We start from the raw sequence: 14409 nt of genomic DNA on the forward strand, positions 1-14409 counted from the left end.
TTACCTGCCACATATAAAATTTACACTATAGCACATATATACTAGATACTATGGTGCCTATATACTATATACTACTAGAGCACCAAGAAGTACATTTTTAATTAGTAAAGTGATAACCAACCCATTGTTATTTACTGTGATGCTACTGTTTCTAGAGTAGTTTAAAAACTGAATGGATTGTGTAGAACTGTTTTTCACATTCCTTTTATTTCTTCAAGGACAATGAAGAAGTCAAGAGGATCAACTTGTACACATCAAAACAATGGAATCACCACATTAACATGTTTAACACAATCACCGAAACAGGAGACAGTGGTAAGAGGTCATTGTCCATAAGACTCCTGAACCACTACACTAGTAACAGCCAATCCAGGTCCTGGAAGCCCCACAGTAATGAGACCTAAAGCAGGCTCTCTGTTCATAAGGGCACATCTGTGGCTTCTTTTATCAATGAGATCCACCAGGAGTGGATTGAACCACCAAATTGTTCCAACCAGCTCTCATTTGGAATGTTTCAAAATAAACATGTACAGATGTAAGAAAACATGAAGTAATCCAGCACTCCGCAGTCCCAGTGCAGGACTGTTGCTTGTAAATGAGTGAGGATTTTGGTCATCAGGGAATTATTATACAGATGGGGTGTGTAATTTGAACATCTTAAGTAAAACACCAGACATTTAAGCTTCAAAACAGATCTCGATTTTGAATCGTGTACATTCAGGGGTTAGTAAAATCATCAGGTTTAGTATGTACTGCCACTTCACAAATACATTATAGAAAAAGCATTTCAGAAGAGCTCAAATAAGGCCAAGTGATCTAATAAGTTTGATGATGATTTCTATAAGCAGTGGTTCAGACTGAGTACTGCTAGAATTTTCACAATATATAAAGACAACGTAAAGCCAATTAAAAACGATCCCAAACAGCTGTTTGCTGGGCAGTTGTGTTCTATGAAAAGCAACATTGCAATTGCCTTCAAGAAAATCATTTTCAGGACTACCTGACCTGAGCAGCAAAGATAAATGTTACATATCTTTCATACAGCTTCGAATTTGCCATAGTGACCTGGCAACCAAGACCACTTTTTGCTTGCAATAAAAATAGAAAATAATAAAAAAAGTACAAAGAGTAAACAAAAATCACAAGACAACATGCAGCTAGGAAAATACAGAATGGTAAACAACCTCATGCTTCACAAAAATTGCTTTTAGTATGTACACACACATCAGATTACTATATCCTCTCATTTTTAACCAACCACAACTGAGGAGTGCCCTTCGAAAAGTAAGGGTTCACACTGGTAGAAATAAGATTTTATTTTTATTATTTTTTTAACTTAAATTTGTTGTGGTATAACTATTTTCTTATAGCATTTACTTGAATTCAGTAAACAATGCAACACATTAGAATGAAATCAGGTCAACCACACTGGATTTACCAGGTGCTGTTCACACTATAACAAGGACTTCTTGCATTCAGCAATCAAGAGAATACTTCACAATTTACAGCCATTCAATGCAAAGAACCACTCTTATGCAATTTTTACTTTTCCTGCACTGTACAGAACAATGACATCGAACTATATATTGGTATCTGAGATTATTACGAACGTAACATCTTATTTTTCAAAACGGACCCTAATCTTGGGTCTACGGACAGTCTGTTCTAGGATCATTGGTTACATTATATAGGGTAATTTTTATGACAAATACAATACTTCGATTTAAAAAAAAAAAAAAAAAAATCGAATGTTTAAATTTGATACATTTATGACATATATATATATATATATATATGGCCAAAAACATTGAGATATTTTCATACTTTCATTTTCAGAATTATGAGATATTTAATTTCTTTCCAAACTATGTGTGAAAATTTGTCAAAGATCTGCATTTGACATCACCATGCACTCTTTTAAGACAAATTGGTGCACATACAGTATTTCAATCTTCCGAAAATGATGGTTGAAAACAGACAAATACATTTAAATAATTTACTATGTATTTACACTCTCCATTTGCACCAGCAACACAGCATCATTGATATGTAGGTCTTGCAGTCATCTAATCTCCCATTTTTACTTTTGATGTCTAAAAAAAGAAAAACAGAAACATAGGCATGTTAATGACTACACATATCAATATGCAAACAAAGAAAAAACAAAACAAGGTTAGGACACCATTTTTGAGGTGCTGGTTAGTTAGGTGGTTAAGTACTGATCTAAGGACTAAAAACCCTCCTTAAAGGCCGTGTTAAAATAAAATACAAATTTTGCTGCTTTTAGTCCATATCTATTAGCTTTAAGGTCGTCCATATGCTAGTGTACTTCTAAACACTGACAAAATTTGTTTTCAGATCTGCAGTCTCTCCTCCAGCTAAAAAGACTCAGGAACATCCATGATGTCACATAAATGTTGAGAAACCTTGTCCAATCAAATGCTTTCTTGAACGAGAAAGTACCCTCCCCCTAAATCTGTTCAGCGCACCTGGCTGTATTCTCACCGGCGCTGATCATGCCTTCGCAGGGTACTTCCAAGGGAACATAATCCAAACAGATTTCCCAATTTCACCGTTATTGCCTCTCAGTCATCTGAAGCTCTCACAGTGGAGGGAGCTGGACATGAAGAAAATTGCTCGAGTTTATATGATCTATTACTCGCTTGTATTAGCACTCGTTATAAGCACCGACTGTGATGCACTTCGTCTGTGGGCTTGCCATGTAGTAATGGGTTTAGTTAGATCACTGTTTGGTTCTCAAGTCTTTGGAAAAGCTGTTTCCCCAGTAAGCGGCTCTGACAAGAGCAGTATGGCTGTAAACTAAAGCCTATTGGCTATTTTTTAAATTGTGATGAGTCGTTAGATATGTCCCATCCCCACTTAGGGTAGGAAATACATTAAAACACCAAATCAAATTGCACTCATCAAAGCACTTCATGGGGACTTTAATGACCTGAACATAGGTTGAATAAACCATAAAAACTTTACATTAAGAGGCCAAATTGTAACTGAGGAATCCACATGAATTGACTGTGGTTTAATAGGAGTTACTCATTAAAATGTGGCTGAAAATACTCAATCTGAATTCAAGTATGCATGTCAGATCACTTTACAGTGTGTGACTGTAAAAAAAAATGGTGATAAAATATTCATTTTCCAAAGAGTGGACATTTGGGAGCTCAATGGGAATTAATGAGGAAAAAGTCAAAGAAGATTAAGCTGGACAAAATAGACGGGTTCATGAAAGCACTTTGTCAACAACCATTTAAAACAAATAGCAGATACTACTCTCTGTCAATATATATTTTACTCACTTTAATGCAAAATATAAGCCATCTTGTAATATTAATTTCATTGGTTTCATAATGAAAACAAAATAGAAATGCCTTGTTTAAAAATCAAGTTTGCAGTAAATAGTCAATAAAATATTCACGATTGGTGTGAACAGGCCTTAAGACTTAAGATTTGTTTAATGACATTTGAACTTTTGAATATATCTGGCGGAAGACATGGCGCATTCTAAAATTCGAAACAGTAGTTTTCTATGAATGTACGCACACCGCCGCTGCCCGGCGTCTATCGGTGGCGCCCACCTACGACTCCGGAGGCTGCTCAAATTTCTGTCGTGCCACAGAGAACAATTAGCATATTTTCCATTAAATTAGACCCAAATTGTTACCAATGGACATATATTATTTACTCTAGCCTTGTTCAAAACCTTGGTAACTTTTGTGTGTACTGTCTGCCACCTGAACCGCATCGATGTGTCCTGTGTTTGATACATGCCGTGTCCTAGCTGTGACGCGACACACCGTGGTGCTTCTCGTCCTGTATGTAACCGTCTTTAGAAAGGCCAAATGCATTATAGCAGCAGTTTATTACAGTAAAGTTTCAAAGCTTTTAAAATGTTTTAAATAAGCAAAAAGGAGAGAGAAAATGTGAGCACCCGTTATGTCTTACAGTGCATCCGGAATGTATTCACAGCGCTTCACTTTTTCCACATTTTGTTATGTTACAGCCTTATTCCAAAATGGATTAAATTCAATATTTTCCTCAAAATTCTACAAACAATAAATGATGAAATTCAAATGATGAAATCTTTGCAAATGTATTACAAAGAAAAAAAGAAAAGAAAAAAAAGAAAAAAGAAAAATCACATGTACATAAGTATTCACAGCCTTTGCCATGACACTCAAAATTAAGCTAAGGTGCATCCTGTTTCCACTGATCATCCTTGAGATGTTTCTACAACTTGATTGGAGTCCATCTGTGGTAAATTCAGTTGATTGGACATGATTTGGAAAGGCACACACCTGTGTATATAAGGTCCCACAGTTAACAGTGCATGTCAGAGCACAAACCAAGCCCTGATGTCCAAGGAATTGTCTGTAGACCTCCGAGACGGGATTGTATCGAGACACAGATCTGGGGAAGCGTACAGAAACATTTCTGCAGCATTGAAGGTCCCAATGAGCACAGAGGCCTCCATCATCTGTAAATGGAATAAGTTTGGAACCACCAGGACCCTTCCTAGGGCTGGCCACCTGGCCAAACTGAGCGATCGGGGGAGAAGGGCCTTAGTCAGGGAGGTGACCAAGAACCTGATGGTCACTCTGACAGAGCTCCAGCATTTCTCTGTGGGGAGAGGAGAACCTTCCAGAAGAACAACCATCTCTGCAGCACTCCACCAATCAGGCCTGTATGGTAGAGTGGCCAGACAGAAGCCACTCCTCAGTAAAAGGCACATGACAGCCCACCTGGAGTTTGCCAAAAGGCACCTGAAGGACTCTCAGACCATGAGAAACAAAGATTGAACTCTTTGGCCTGAATGGCAAGCGTCATGTCTGGAGGAAACCAGGCACCGCTCATCACCTGGCCATTACCATCCCTAAGCACACAGCCAAGATAACAAAGGAGTGGCTCCGGGACAACTCTGTGAATGTCCTTGAATGGCCCAGACTTGAACCCGATTGAACATCTCTGGAGAGATCTGAAAATGGCTGTGCACCGACGCTCCCCATCCAACCTAATGGAGCTTGAGAGGTCCTGCAAAGAAGAATGGGAGAAACTGCCCAAAAATAGGTGTGCCAAGCTTGTAGCATCATACTCAAAAAGACTTGAGGCTGTAATTGGTGCCAAAGGTGCTTCAACAAAGTATTGAGCAAAGGCTGTGAATACTTATGTACATGTGAGGTTTTTATTTTAATTTTTTTATTTATTTATTTTTAATAAATTTGCAATGATTTCAAACAAACTTCTTTCACGTTGTCATTATAGGGTACTGTTTGTAGAATTTTGAGGAACATAATGAATTTAATCCATTTTGGAATAAGGCTGTAACATAAAATGTGGAAAAAGTGAAGCGCTGTGAATACTTTCCGGATGCACTGTATATCTATCTTATATTTTGTCTTATAACTGTTATTACTGTCAGTAAGGGGTCAAAGAACAAGTAAGAGAAGTCCATGGCCTCTTGACATGTTATTAAAAGTGAAAGACTGGGACAGGAATTAAAGCTTTTTGCTGTGCTAAGCTGTTTTCAAGGTAACCATCACCATATCAGTTTATTATAATACTGCACGAGTAGAAGAAACATATCTAGAAATGCCAGTTAAATACTTGCCTGCAAGATGGCTACAATCACTCCAAACAGTCCAATGGCACTGCCGAAAATTTCAATAATGAGGATCTTGACAAAGAGGCTGGGATTCTGAGCATCTGCCAGGGCAGCTCCACTGCCCACGATGCCAACACAGATGCCACAGAAAAGGTTTGAAAAGCCAACAGTGAGCCCTGCACCAAACATGGAGTAGCCTGAAAGAGCACCATCAATGTGTTATCAGTATAATTTGGTTGAACGGCAGAGCAAATGAAATGATTTCACTCATGATGAGATGTGATTTAAAACAATATTTTGAGCAAAATGTACCTGCTTGGTAGTTCCTTGCCCCAATAGTCTCTGGAGTTGTGCCACTGAAGCTCTAAATGACATATAAAAAGAAAGAGATGTAAAAAAAAAACAAATTTAAGTGTTGTAAACATGCAGAGAAAAACACAAGGCAAACATTTGTTCTCACCCTAATAAAGGAAACAAGTCTCTTTTCAGAACACAGAATGTAAAATCCAAAGTAAGACCAATAACGGAGTTAAAAAAAATAAAATAAAATGACAGCTTTCAATTTTAACTTACCTGCGCCATGTCGCTAATGACAATTGCCATGATGATCCCATAAATGGCAACAGCTTCACAAAAGATAATGCTAGAAAAAATACACCAAAAATAGCCTGAATGAATAAAAAGTGTCACCAATTGCCAAATGTGAGTAGACACAGACTTTGGCAAGCAAATAAAACCAGTTACCAGACCAGACTCGTAATATAGTTACATTAGACTGATACATGCTGTTAAAAATCTGACAAAAGCAATGTAAACTAATCAAATTAAAGAGATACAAATGGTCTAAAGCAGTGCTATGAACCCTTTTCACTGATTGTGATGATGCCTTTCCGCCTTATTTAGCAGCATAAATCTAGCAAACTTTTTTATAATTGCAATTTATTTATTTAGTGTAACATTTTAACATTACATTTTGTATCATATGGAATTAGTTTTAAAAACGAGTTACCACAGCTGCAATGAGGTTTCTAATACAGCTGCTGAGAGAGTGACAGAAAATTTGTCCTCTTTCTCTCTTCTGACTGTCATAATCCACCATTCTCTATTTTTTTTATTTACAAAATAATTTTTTATTATTAACAGATTTTTTATTTAGCTGCTGGAGCAAACGGGTAAGCAAAAAATATATTTGCTGTGATCTCCCGTTCATTGCTAAATAAGTTTACCCTGCTATCGTTTACTTTCGCATTCCAAACCTGGATATGTGAAAAGGGTCTATTGTGCACATTCAAAGAGAGACTGTCAAACATGCAGCAAATTACAAGATGACCTGTGCTGTTTGCCACAAACAAATAACTGAAAAACAACAGAATAAATTCATTGCCAAGAAAACAAGAATATTTAGTATTTTTCTTTTCTTTTTTTTTTTATGTGAAATACAGTTTTATGGCATTTATTTAAAAAATAAATAAACAAAAAAACACCATGGCCATTGGCAGGTGTGGAATAATATTGATTTCAGACCCTGATTGTCTTTATCTGGATGTAAAAGGAGCATGTTTGCCTCGAAAAACAAAGTTCAGTACACAGCATTTACCTGACAAGGTTTTTGGTCTTGATTCTTGGGGCTTTGACCCCACCACCAATAATGCTAGATCCAGTCATGTAAATCCCCCTGCAGAGTCAAAGTACATAATACTTAAAGGGATAGTTTAAGCCAAAAATGCCATAATTTACTCACACTCATGCCATCCCAGATATGTATGACTTTCTTTCTTCTGCAGAACACAAATGAAGATTTTTAGAAGAGTATCTCAGCTGTGTAGGTCCATACAATGCAAGTAAATGGTGACTAAACCTTTGAAACCTTTCACATAAAGGCAGCATAAAATTAATTAATAAGACTCCAGTGATAAAATCTATGTCTTCAGAAGTGATATGATAGGTGTGTGTGAGAAACAGAACAATAGGGGGCCTGGGTAGCTCAGCAAGTATAGACGCTGACTACCACACCTGGAGTCACAAGTTTGAATCCAGGGAGTGCTAAATTACTCCAGTCAGGCTTCCTAAGCAACCAATTGGCCCGGTTGCTAGGGTGGGTGGAGTCACGTTGGGTTACCCTCCTCGAGGTCGCTACAACGTGGATCTCACTTTCGGTGGGGCGCGTGGTGAGTTGTGTGTGGATGCCGCGGAGAACAGCGAGCCTCCACACGCGCTAGGTCTCCACAGTAATGCGCTCAACAAGCCACATAAGACTGACTGTCCCAGGCGTGGCGGTAACTGAGATTCGTCCTCCGCCACCTGGATTGAGGTGAGTCACTACACCACCACGAGGATTTAGGAATTGGGCATTCCAAATTGGGGAGAAAATCCCCCCAAAAAAGAAAAAGAAACAGAACAATATTTAAGTCAGTTCAAGTGAAAGTGGAGATTTATAGTAAAAAAGGATTTAAAAATTGCAGAGTGATTGCATTGCTTCAGTTGTATGGATTACTTTTATGCTGCCTTTATGTGATTTTTAGAGTTTCAAAATTCAGGCTACCATTCACTTGCCTTGAAAAGACATACAGAGCTGAAAAAATATTCTACAAATCTTTGTTTGTGTTCTGCAGAAGAAAGTCATACACATCTGAGATGGCATGAAAGTGAGTAAATAATCAGAGAATGTAGTGTGAATTATATCTTTATCCTTTTTTCACATACCAGTCACTTTGACTGACTGTTGAAATTGATTAAGTAATGTCATTCAAACATCTAAGAAGATATAAAAAATAAATACATAAAATAAAATAAAGCATGTTTTAATGATAAAAATGGAACAAAATCCAAGCAAATTCAAGTCTATTATTTAAGGTACTCTTTTAAACTGAGCATTGCAGAAGAGGATATGGAACAATGTACTACTACAACATATCAAAATTTCCCATATGTTTATTCTGAGCTGTCATCATTTGCAAGACAGAAAAAGAGGAAGCGGACAGTAATCTCACCATGCAGCTCCAACAACAGACAGTGAAATAGCCAGGCCAATTCCAAGATTAGCCCACATAAAGGGGGAAGTCTCTGTTAAAAACCTATGACAGAAAAGTTATTTAAACAAAAGGATGAGCATTTGTTATTGTAAATATAAATCAAGATCTTTTCCGTTTTAAAAAAAAACACACACTTTAAATGTTAGCCTTTCAGGGACACACCATCAGAACACCTACCATGCTACATCAAATCGGAATCCAAGGTCAAAAATCGTATAGCAAATACCTGTAGTAAAATAAACCACTGGATTAGAAGAGTTTCAGTCATTTCAAGATAAATCAGAGATTAAAATATATAAAAGCAAGAGAATTTCTATCTGAACCATAAACTCAGTAATTATTCAAAGATTGCAGGGTAATGCCGTGTAAAGTGACATAAACTTCAGCACAAAATATTTATATTTTATGATGCAGACTCATAGAGGGTATCTGTGAAAGCTCACAGTCATGTGAGAGCTGTCTTCCTCATTTGCCCAGTTAACTACCCATTAACTGGCTACATATTATACATATGCATGTATTTGCACAGGATGATTTTTATTTTATTGTATTTTATTATTATTATTATTATTCTCCTCCTCCTATGCGATTATAACCAATGTGTCGAGAAAAACCAAATAAGACAAACATTAGAAAGGCAACATAACTTAAGTTAGCAGAATGAGGATGTATTATCATCACAAGAGGTCTATAAATAACACTGACTGATTGTACTATCTGATTACACTGCATGCTATATGTCAACAGTGTTAGAAATATTATTAAATTATATGAAAAATAAAACTTAAATTATTATTTGACGCAGTCGGGCTAATTTTTGACAGCTAACGCTAGCTGGGGTAAGCCTAAGATTACAGCTATCCAACTAAAGTGACATTTTAAATGGGAAGTTATCGGGAAATACTTCAATACGGCTCAAGGGACAATTCTTTTCATACGTGTGTTATTTATGTCCATATGTCAGCAGCTCTCATTAGCACTTACCGACGATCAGTATGGTCGTCCAGAAGGCCAAAGTGACCCCGGTGTATAAAATTGCGTGGCCGTTCATCATCCACTCCACCAACAGCGCCAGTTTTGCTATCTAATGCTTCTCCCGCGAATAACCCTACAGCTACTGTGGTGTTATTTTCAGTAGGAGAGTTGTATCTTGAAGAGAAATGGATTCCTGTGATCCCTTCGAAACGGCGAAGGCTGGAAATCCTTCATCCATCAGAGGGGAAGGAGTCATCGTCATCAGCTCGAGCTGTGCACGTGACTCACAGACGTCACTCTTCCTTTAGTGACACACCGCGCTGATCTCCGGACAGCCCATTGCTTGTTTTCCCGACCCCTGGAAAATAGATTATTTGTGCGACATTTTGGATCTAGATTGTAATTTTTATTGTGACTTGTTTAGAAATAACTTTCCTGTTGTGAGAAATCATTTATAATTTGGAGAGATTGGGAAGACTGAACATACACTATATTGCCAAAAGTATTCGCTCACCCATCCAAATAATTGAATTCAGGTGTTCCAATCACTTCCATGGCCACAGGTGTATAAAATGAAGCACCTAGGCATGCAGACTGCTTCTACAAACATTTGTGAAAGAATGGGCCGCTCTCAGGAGCTCAGTGAATTCCAGCATGGTACTGTGATAGGACGCCACCTGTGCAACAAGTCCAGTCGTGAAATTTCCTCGCTACTAAATATTCCATAGTCAACTGTCAGTGGTATTATAACAAAGTGGAAGCGATTGGGAATGACAGCAACTCAGCCACGAAGTGGTAGGCCACGTGAAATGACAGAGCAGGGTCAGCGGATGCTGAGGCGCATAATGCGCAGAGGTCGCCAACTTTCTGCAGAGTCAATCGCTACAGACCTCCAAAGTTCATGTGGCCTTCAGATTAGCTCAAGAACAGTGCGTAGAGAGCTTCATGGAATGGGTTTCCATGACCGAGCAGCTGCATCCAAGCCATACATCACCAAGTGCAATGCAAAGCGTCGGATGCAGTGGTGTAAAGCACGCCACCACTGGACTCTAGAGCAGTGGAGACGCGTTCTCTGGAGTGACGAATCACGCTTCTCCATCTGGCAATCTGATGGACGAGTCTGGGTTTGGCGGTTGCCAGGAGAACGGTACTTGTCTAACTGCATTGTGCCAACTGTGAAGTTTGGTGGAGGGGGATTATGGTGTGGGGTTGTTTTTCAGGAGCTGGGCTTGGCCCCTTAGTTCCAGTGAAAGGAACTCTGAATGCTTCAGCATACCAAGAGATTTTGGACAATTCCATGCTCCCAACTTTGTGGGAACAGTTTGGGGATGGCTCCTTCCTGTTCCAACATGACTGCGCACTAGTGCACAAAGCAAGGTCCATAAAGACATGGATGAGTGAGTTTGGTGTGGAAGAACTTGACTGGCCTGCACAGAGTCCTGACCTCAACCCGATAGAGCACCTTTGGTATGAATTAGAGCGAAGACTGTGAGCCAGGCCTTCTCGTCCAACATCAGTGTCTGACCTCACAAATGCGCTTCTGGAAGAATGGTCAAAAATTCCCATAAACACACTCCTAAACCTTGTGGAAAGCCTTCCCAGAAGAGTTGAAGCTGTTATAGCTGCAAAGGGTGGGCCGACGTCATATTAAACCCTATGGATTAAGAATGGGATGTCACTTAAGGTCATATGCATCTAAAGGCAGATGAGCGAATACTTTTGGCAATATAGTGTAGATTTAGTGTAAGGTATACGTACGTATCTATGACCTAAAACGTAGTAACAAGCTAATTAAAAACATTTAAGGCACCGAATCACCCCCAGATTTTTTATTTATTTTTTATTTTTATTTTTTATCCACTTATAAAAAAAAAAGTAAAGGAATATTCCAGGTTCAATACAAGATAAAATGATAGTTCAACCAAAAAGGAAAATCCTAATTGACTCACTTTCATGCCATCCGAGATGTGTATGACTTTCTTTCTTCTGCTGAACACAAACAAAGATTTTAGAAGAATATTTCAGCTCTGTAGATCCATACAATGCAAGTGAATGGTGACTAGAACTTTGAAACTCCAAAAATCACATAAAGGCAGCATAAAAGTAATCCATATGACTCCAGTGGTTAAATCCATATTTTCAGAAGTGATGCTGGGTGAGAAACAGATCAATATTTAAAAGGTGTACTAAGTCTTTGTGTCATCTTGGACTTACACTGACTAGTGGCTTGGATGCAGCATCATTTAAAATCAATAGTTTTCAGTTTCAGATGCCACTGTAGAAATTCAGTATTCACAGTCAGCCATGATTACTTTAATCAGTGAGTGAAAGTGTCAAATAACAGGACGGTTACTGAGATTAAGCGAGTAGTATTCGGCTGGTTATGTGATTCTAACATGGCAGCCCCCATGTGTGGATCCTCTCCAATGCAGAACAAAAAAGCTTTTATAAGGTTACTTTCGTTTTATTTCGGTTTTTTTTTTGTTTGTTTGTTTTTTTGTTTTGTTTTTTTTAAGTTTTAGTTTGTTTTATTTTTTTAAATATTTTATAGTTTTAGTTTTTCATTACATTTAGTTGTTATTTTAGTTTTAGTTTTTATATAAAGTGATTCATTTAGAATGGGGAAAACAGGCATTTGTGCAACGTTGGTCATATAGCTGGACACCCAAATGTACAGTTTGTAAATAATACTTATATTTAAAAAATACTGGATATTATACTGTTACTGTTCACAACAAACGGTCATTCCAATAAAGGTTTAAATGTGTCTTAATTGAAGTCCCAGAAAGGGCTAATGCGTTTTCTATAGGGTGACCAGATTTTGAAAGTCTCAAACTGGAACACCTGGGGGGTTCGAGATACATGTGTATATATATATATATATATATATATAATATTAGTATTAAAATATGTAGCCTAGCTTAATTCAATTAATTCAAGAACTATATATATATATATATATATACACACATACACAGTGTTGGGAGGGTTACTTTTGAAATGTATTCCACTACAGAATACATGCTGTAAAACGTAATTTGTAATGTATTCCATTAGATTACTCAAGGTCAGTAATGTATTATAAATACTTTGGATTACTTCTTCAGCACTGGTAGATTTTTTCACTTGTTTTGACTATAAAAACTCTGCCAGTACAGTAAGACAAAATACACATGTTAAAAATACATTCTCTGAAAAACCTAAATATCTTATGCAGTGTTGTTTCTAAAACAAGATCAATCTAATTGATTTTGTGTAAAAGATTTGTAGATATTTTTACAGGAAAACAATAATAAAAATTATCATCAAGAATAAGATTTTTGCCCTAATATCAAAGGTTTTACAAGAAAAAAATTAATTATGATCTAAAGTGAATTTTCTTGATAAAAAAATATGATCGTGCCTGGTAACATGTGCATGTAAAATGGCTAGAAATAGCATTTTAGCTTAGCGTAAAGCTGACAATTTACACAAGGTTTATTTCTATTTCTTCTGCTCCAAACTTACTTCAAACTTACTTCTCTGTCTGCTCGTATGAATGTAACTCATCATAAGAAAGTGTTTCACCACTGTTCAGATGCACTTTGGATCGCATTATTTATATGTATAAATGTTTTCCATCTGAAAGGACTAAATATTAAATGAAACAAATGACAATAAAATGCAAAGAAATCTCTTCAGTAATCAAAATACTTTTTGAATGTAACTGTATTCTAAATACCAATGATTTAAACTGTAACTGTAGTGGAATACAGTTACTTATATTTTGTATTTTAAATACGTATTCCCGTTACATGTATTCCGTTACTCCCCAACCCTGGCTATACCCAAGTTTGAGATTTTTATAAATGACTTTAACATTTTCTTTAATGTTGGCTTTTAGAATACTGAACAACAACAAAAAAGTGTAAACTGTATAACGAAATTTTAAACACCAGTTTTATTTACGTGAAATCAACCTTTCTGCCATTATTGTCAAGTTTAATGGGAGTTTTTAATTGACTCTTTCAAATTTCATAACATAATATTAAAATATTATCATAATATTTATTTATATTTATAGATTTTTCTCATAACTGTCTGACAAAAAACAAAACAGTAAAGTATTAAATAATGTATTAACATTTATTGCAATCCATCTCTCAACCAGACGATGGCAGCAAATCCACACAAATTAGGAAAATCTAAATTTAGGCATTTGCCATGTGAAAATCCATCCACTGAAGACTGGCATCACTCAAACTGATTAATAGTGCTTAACTGGAGTCACAAATAGAGTGCTATAGGACTGACAATGAGTTTTTCACATACATGCTACTATTTAATGTGTCACATGACCTACAGTCATAAATATTCTCTCTGTACCCTTTGTGAATCCTTGCAAGGTGACAGTTAACAAGTAAATGTTGTTGAGGTTGCATGTATCTGTCAGTCAGTCACTATTGATATAAGCTCTTCTCAGAGTTGTCTATGCAGTAAGTGCCATGGGAGTCTTATTTTCAGTACTTCTGGGAGATGCTGTGTCTCACACCAATTTCCACTCTTCTGCTCTATGTACAGTACCTGGGAAATTCATCACTTAAGTCAACAGAGGAGAATCTATGGACAGGCTTTCTTTAGCTCTATTACCTTGTGGCAAATTTAGACATGATCATATACTATTGGGACTGTTTCTGATTTACACTGGCTGAAAATACATCCATCAGCATACAAACTCTAGGGGGACCATAAGACCCGATAACATAATGCACATTTCTTATGTAGAAATATTCCGAATTTCATACT

At 36.9% G+C, this 14409-nt stretch overlaps 1 protein-coding gene across 2 annotated transcripts; it reads right to left on the reverse strand.

The window, feature by feature from the left end:
• Positions 1 to 188: 188 nt before the first annotated feature.
• Positions 189 to 9894, reverse strand: LOC127442154 (V-type proton ATPase 21 kDa proteolipid subunit c''). Of its 2 annotated transcripts, XM_051700000.1 has the most exons (8): positions 9634 to 9894; positions 8827 to 8875; positions 8608 to 8691; positions 7215 to 7292; positions 6191 to 6260; positions 5930 to 5981; positions 5624 to 5814; positions 189 to 2093 (listed from the first exon to the last, which is right to left on the reverse strand). In XM_051700000.1, the coding sequence occupies exons 1-8, from the start codon at positions 9701 to 9703 to the stop codon at positions 2067 to 2069; spliced, it is 621 nt and encodes a 206-aa protein (XP_051555960.1). In that variant the 5' UTR covers positions 9704 to 9894; the 3' UTR covers positions 189 to 2066. The 2 variants fall into 2 exon arrangements, with proteins under 2 accessions (XP_051555960.1, XP_051555961.1); XM_051700001.1 differs by lacking the exon at positions 9634 to 9894 and having other exon boundaries at positions 8784 to 8840.
• Positions 9895 to 14409: the final 4515 nt, after the last annotated feature.

Source organism: Myxocyprinus asiaticus, chromosome 6 (assembly GCF_019703515.2).
Source record: "Myxocyprinus asiaticus isolate MX2 ecotype Aquarium Trade chromosome 6, UBuf_Myxa_2, whole genome shotgun sequence".
Classification (NCBI taxonomy): Eukaryota; Metazoa; Chordata; class Actinopteri; order Cypriniformes; family Catostomidae; genus Myxocyprinus; species Myxocyprinus asiaticus.

Excerpts from the sequence above, each read along its gene's own strand:
- LOC127442154 (XM_051700000.1), bottom strand. The coding sequence starts at position 9,703 with ATGATGAACGGCCACGCAATTTTATACACCGGGGTCACTTTGGCCTTC. Across the intron at positions 8,692-8,826 it reads TTCCGATTTGATGTAGCATG|GTTTTTAACAGAGACTTCCC; the intron begins GTAGGTGTTCTG and ends TTTCTGTCATAG. Across the intron at positions 6,261-7,214 it reads AAGACCAAAAACCTTGTCAG|CATTATCTTTTGTGAAGCTG; the intron begins GTAAATGCTGTG and ends TATTTTTTCTAG.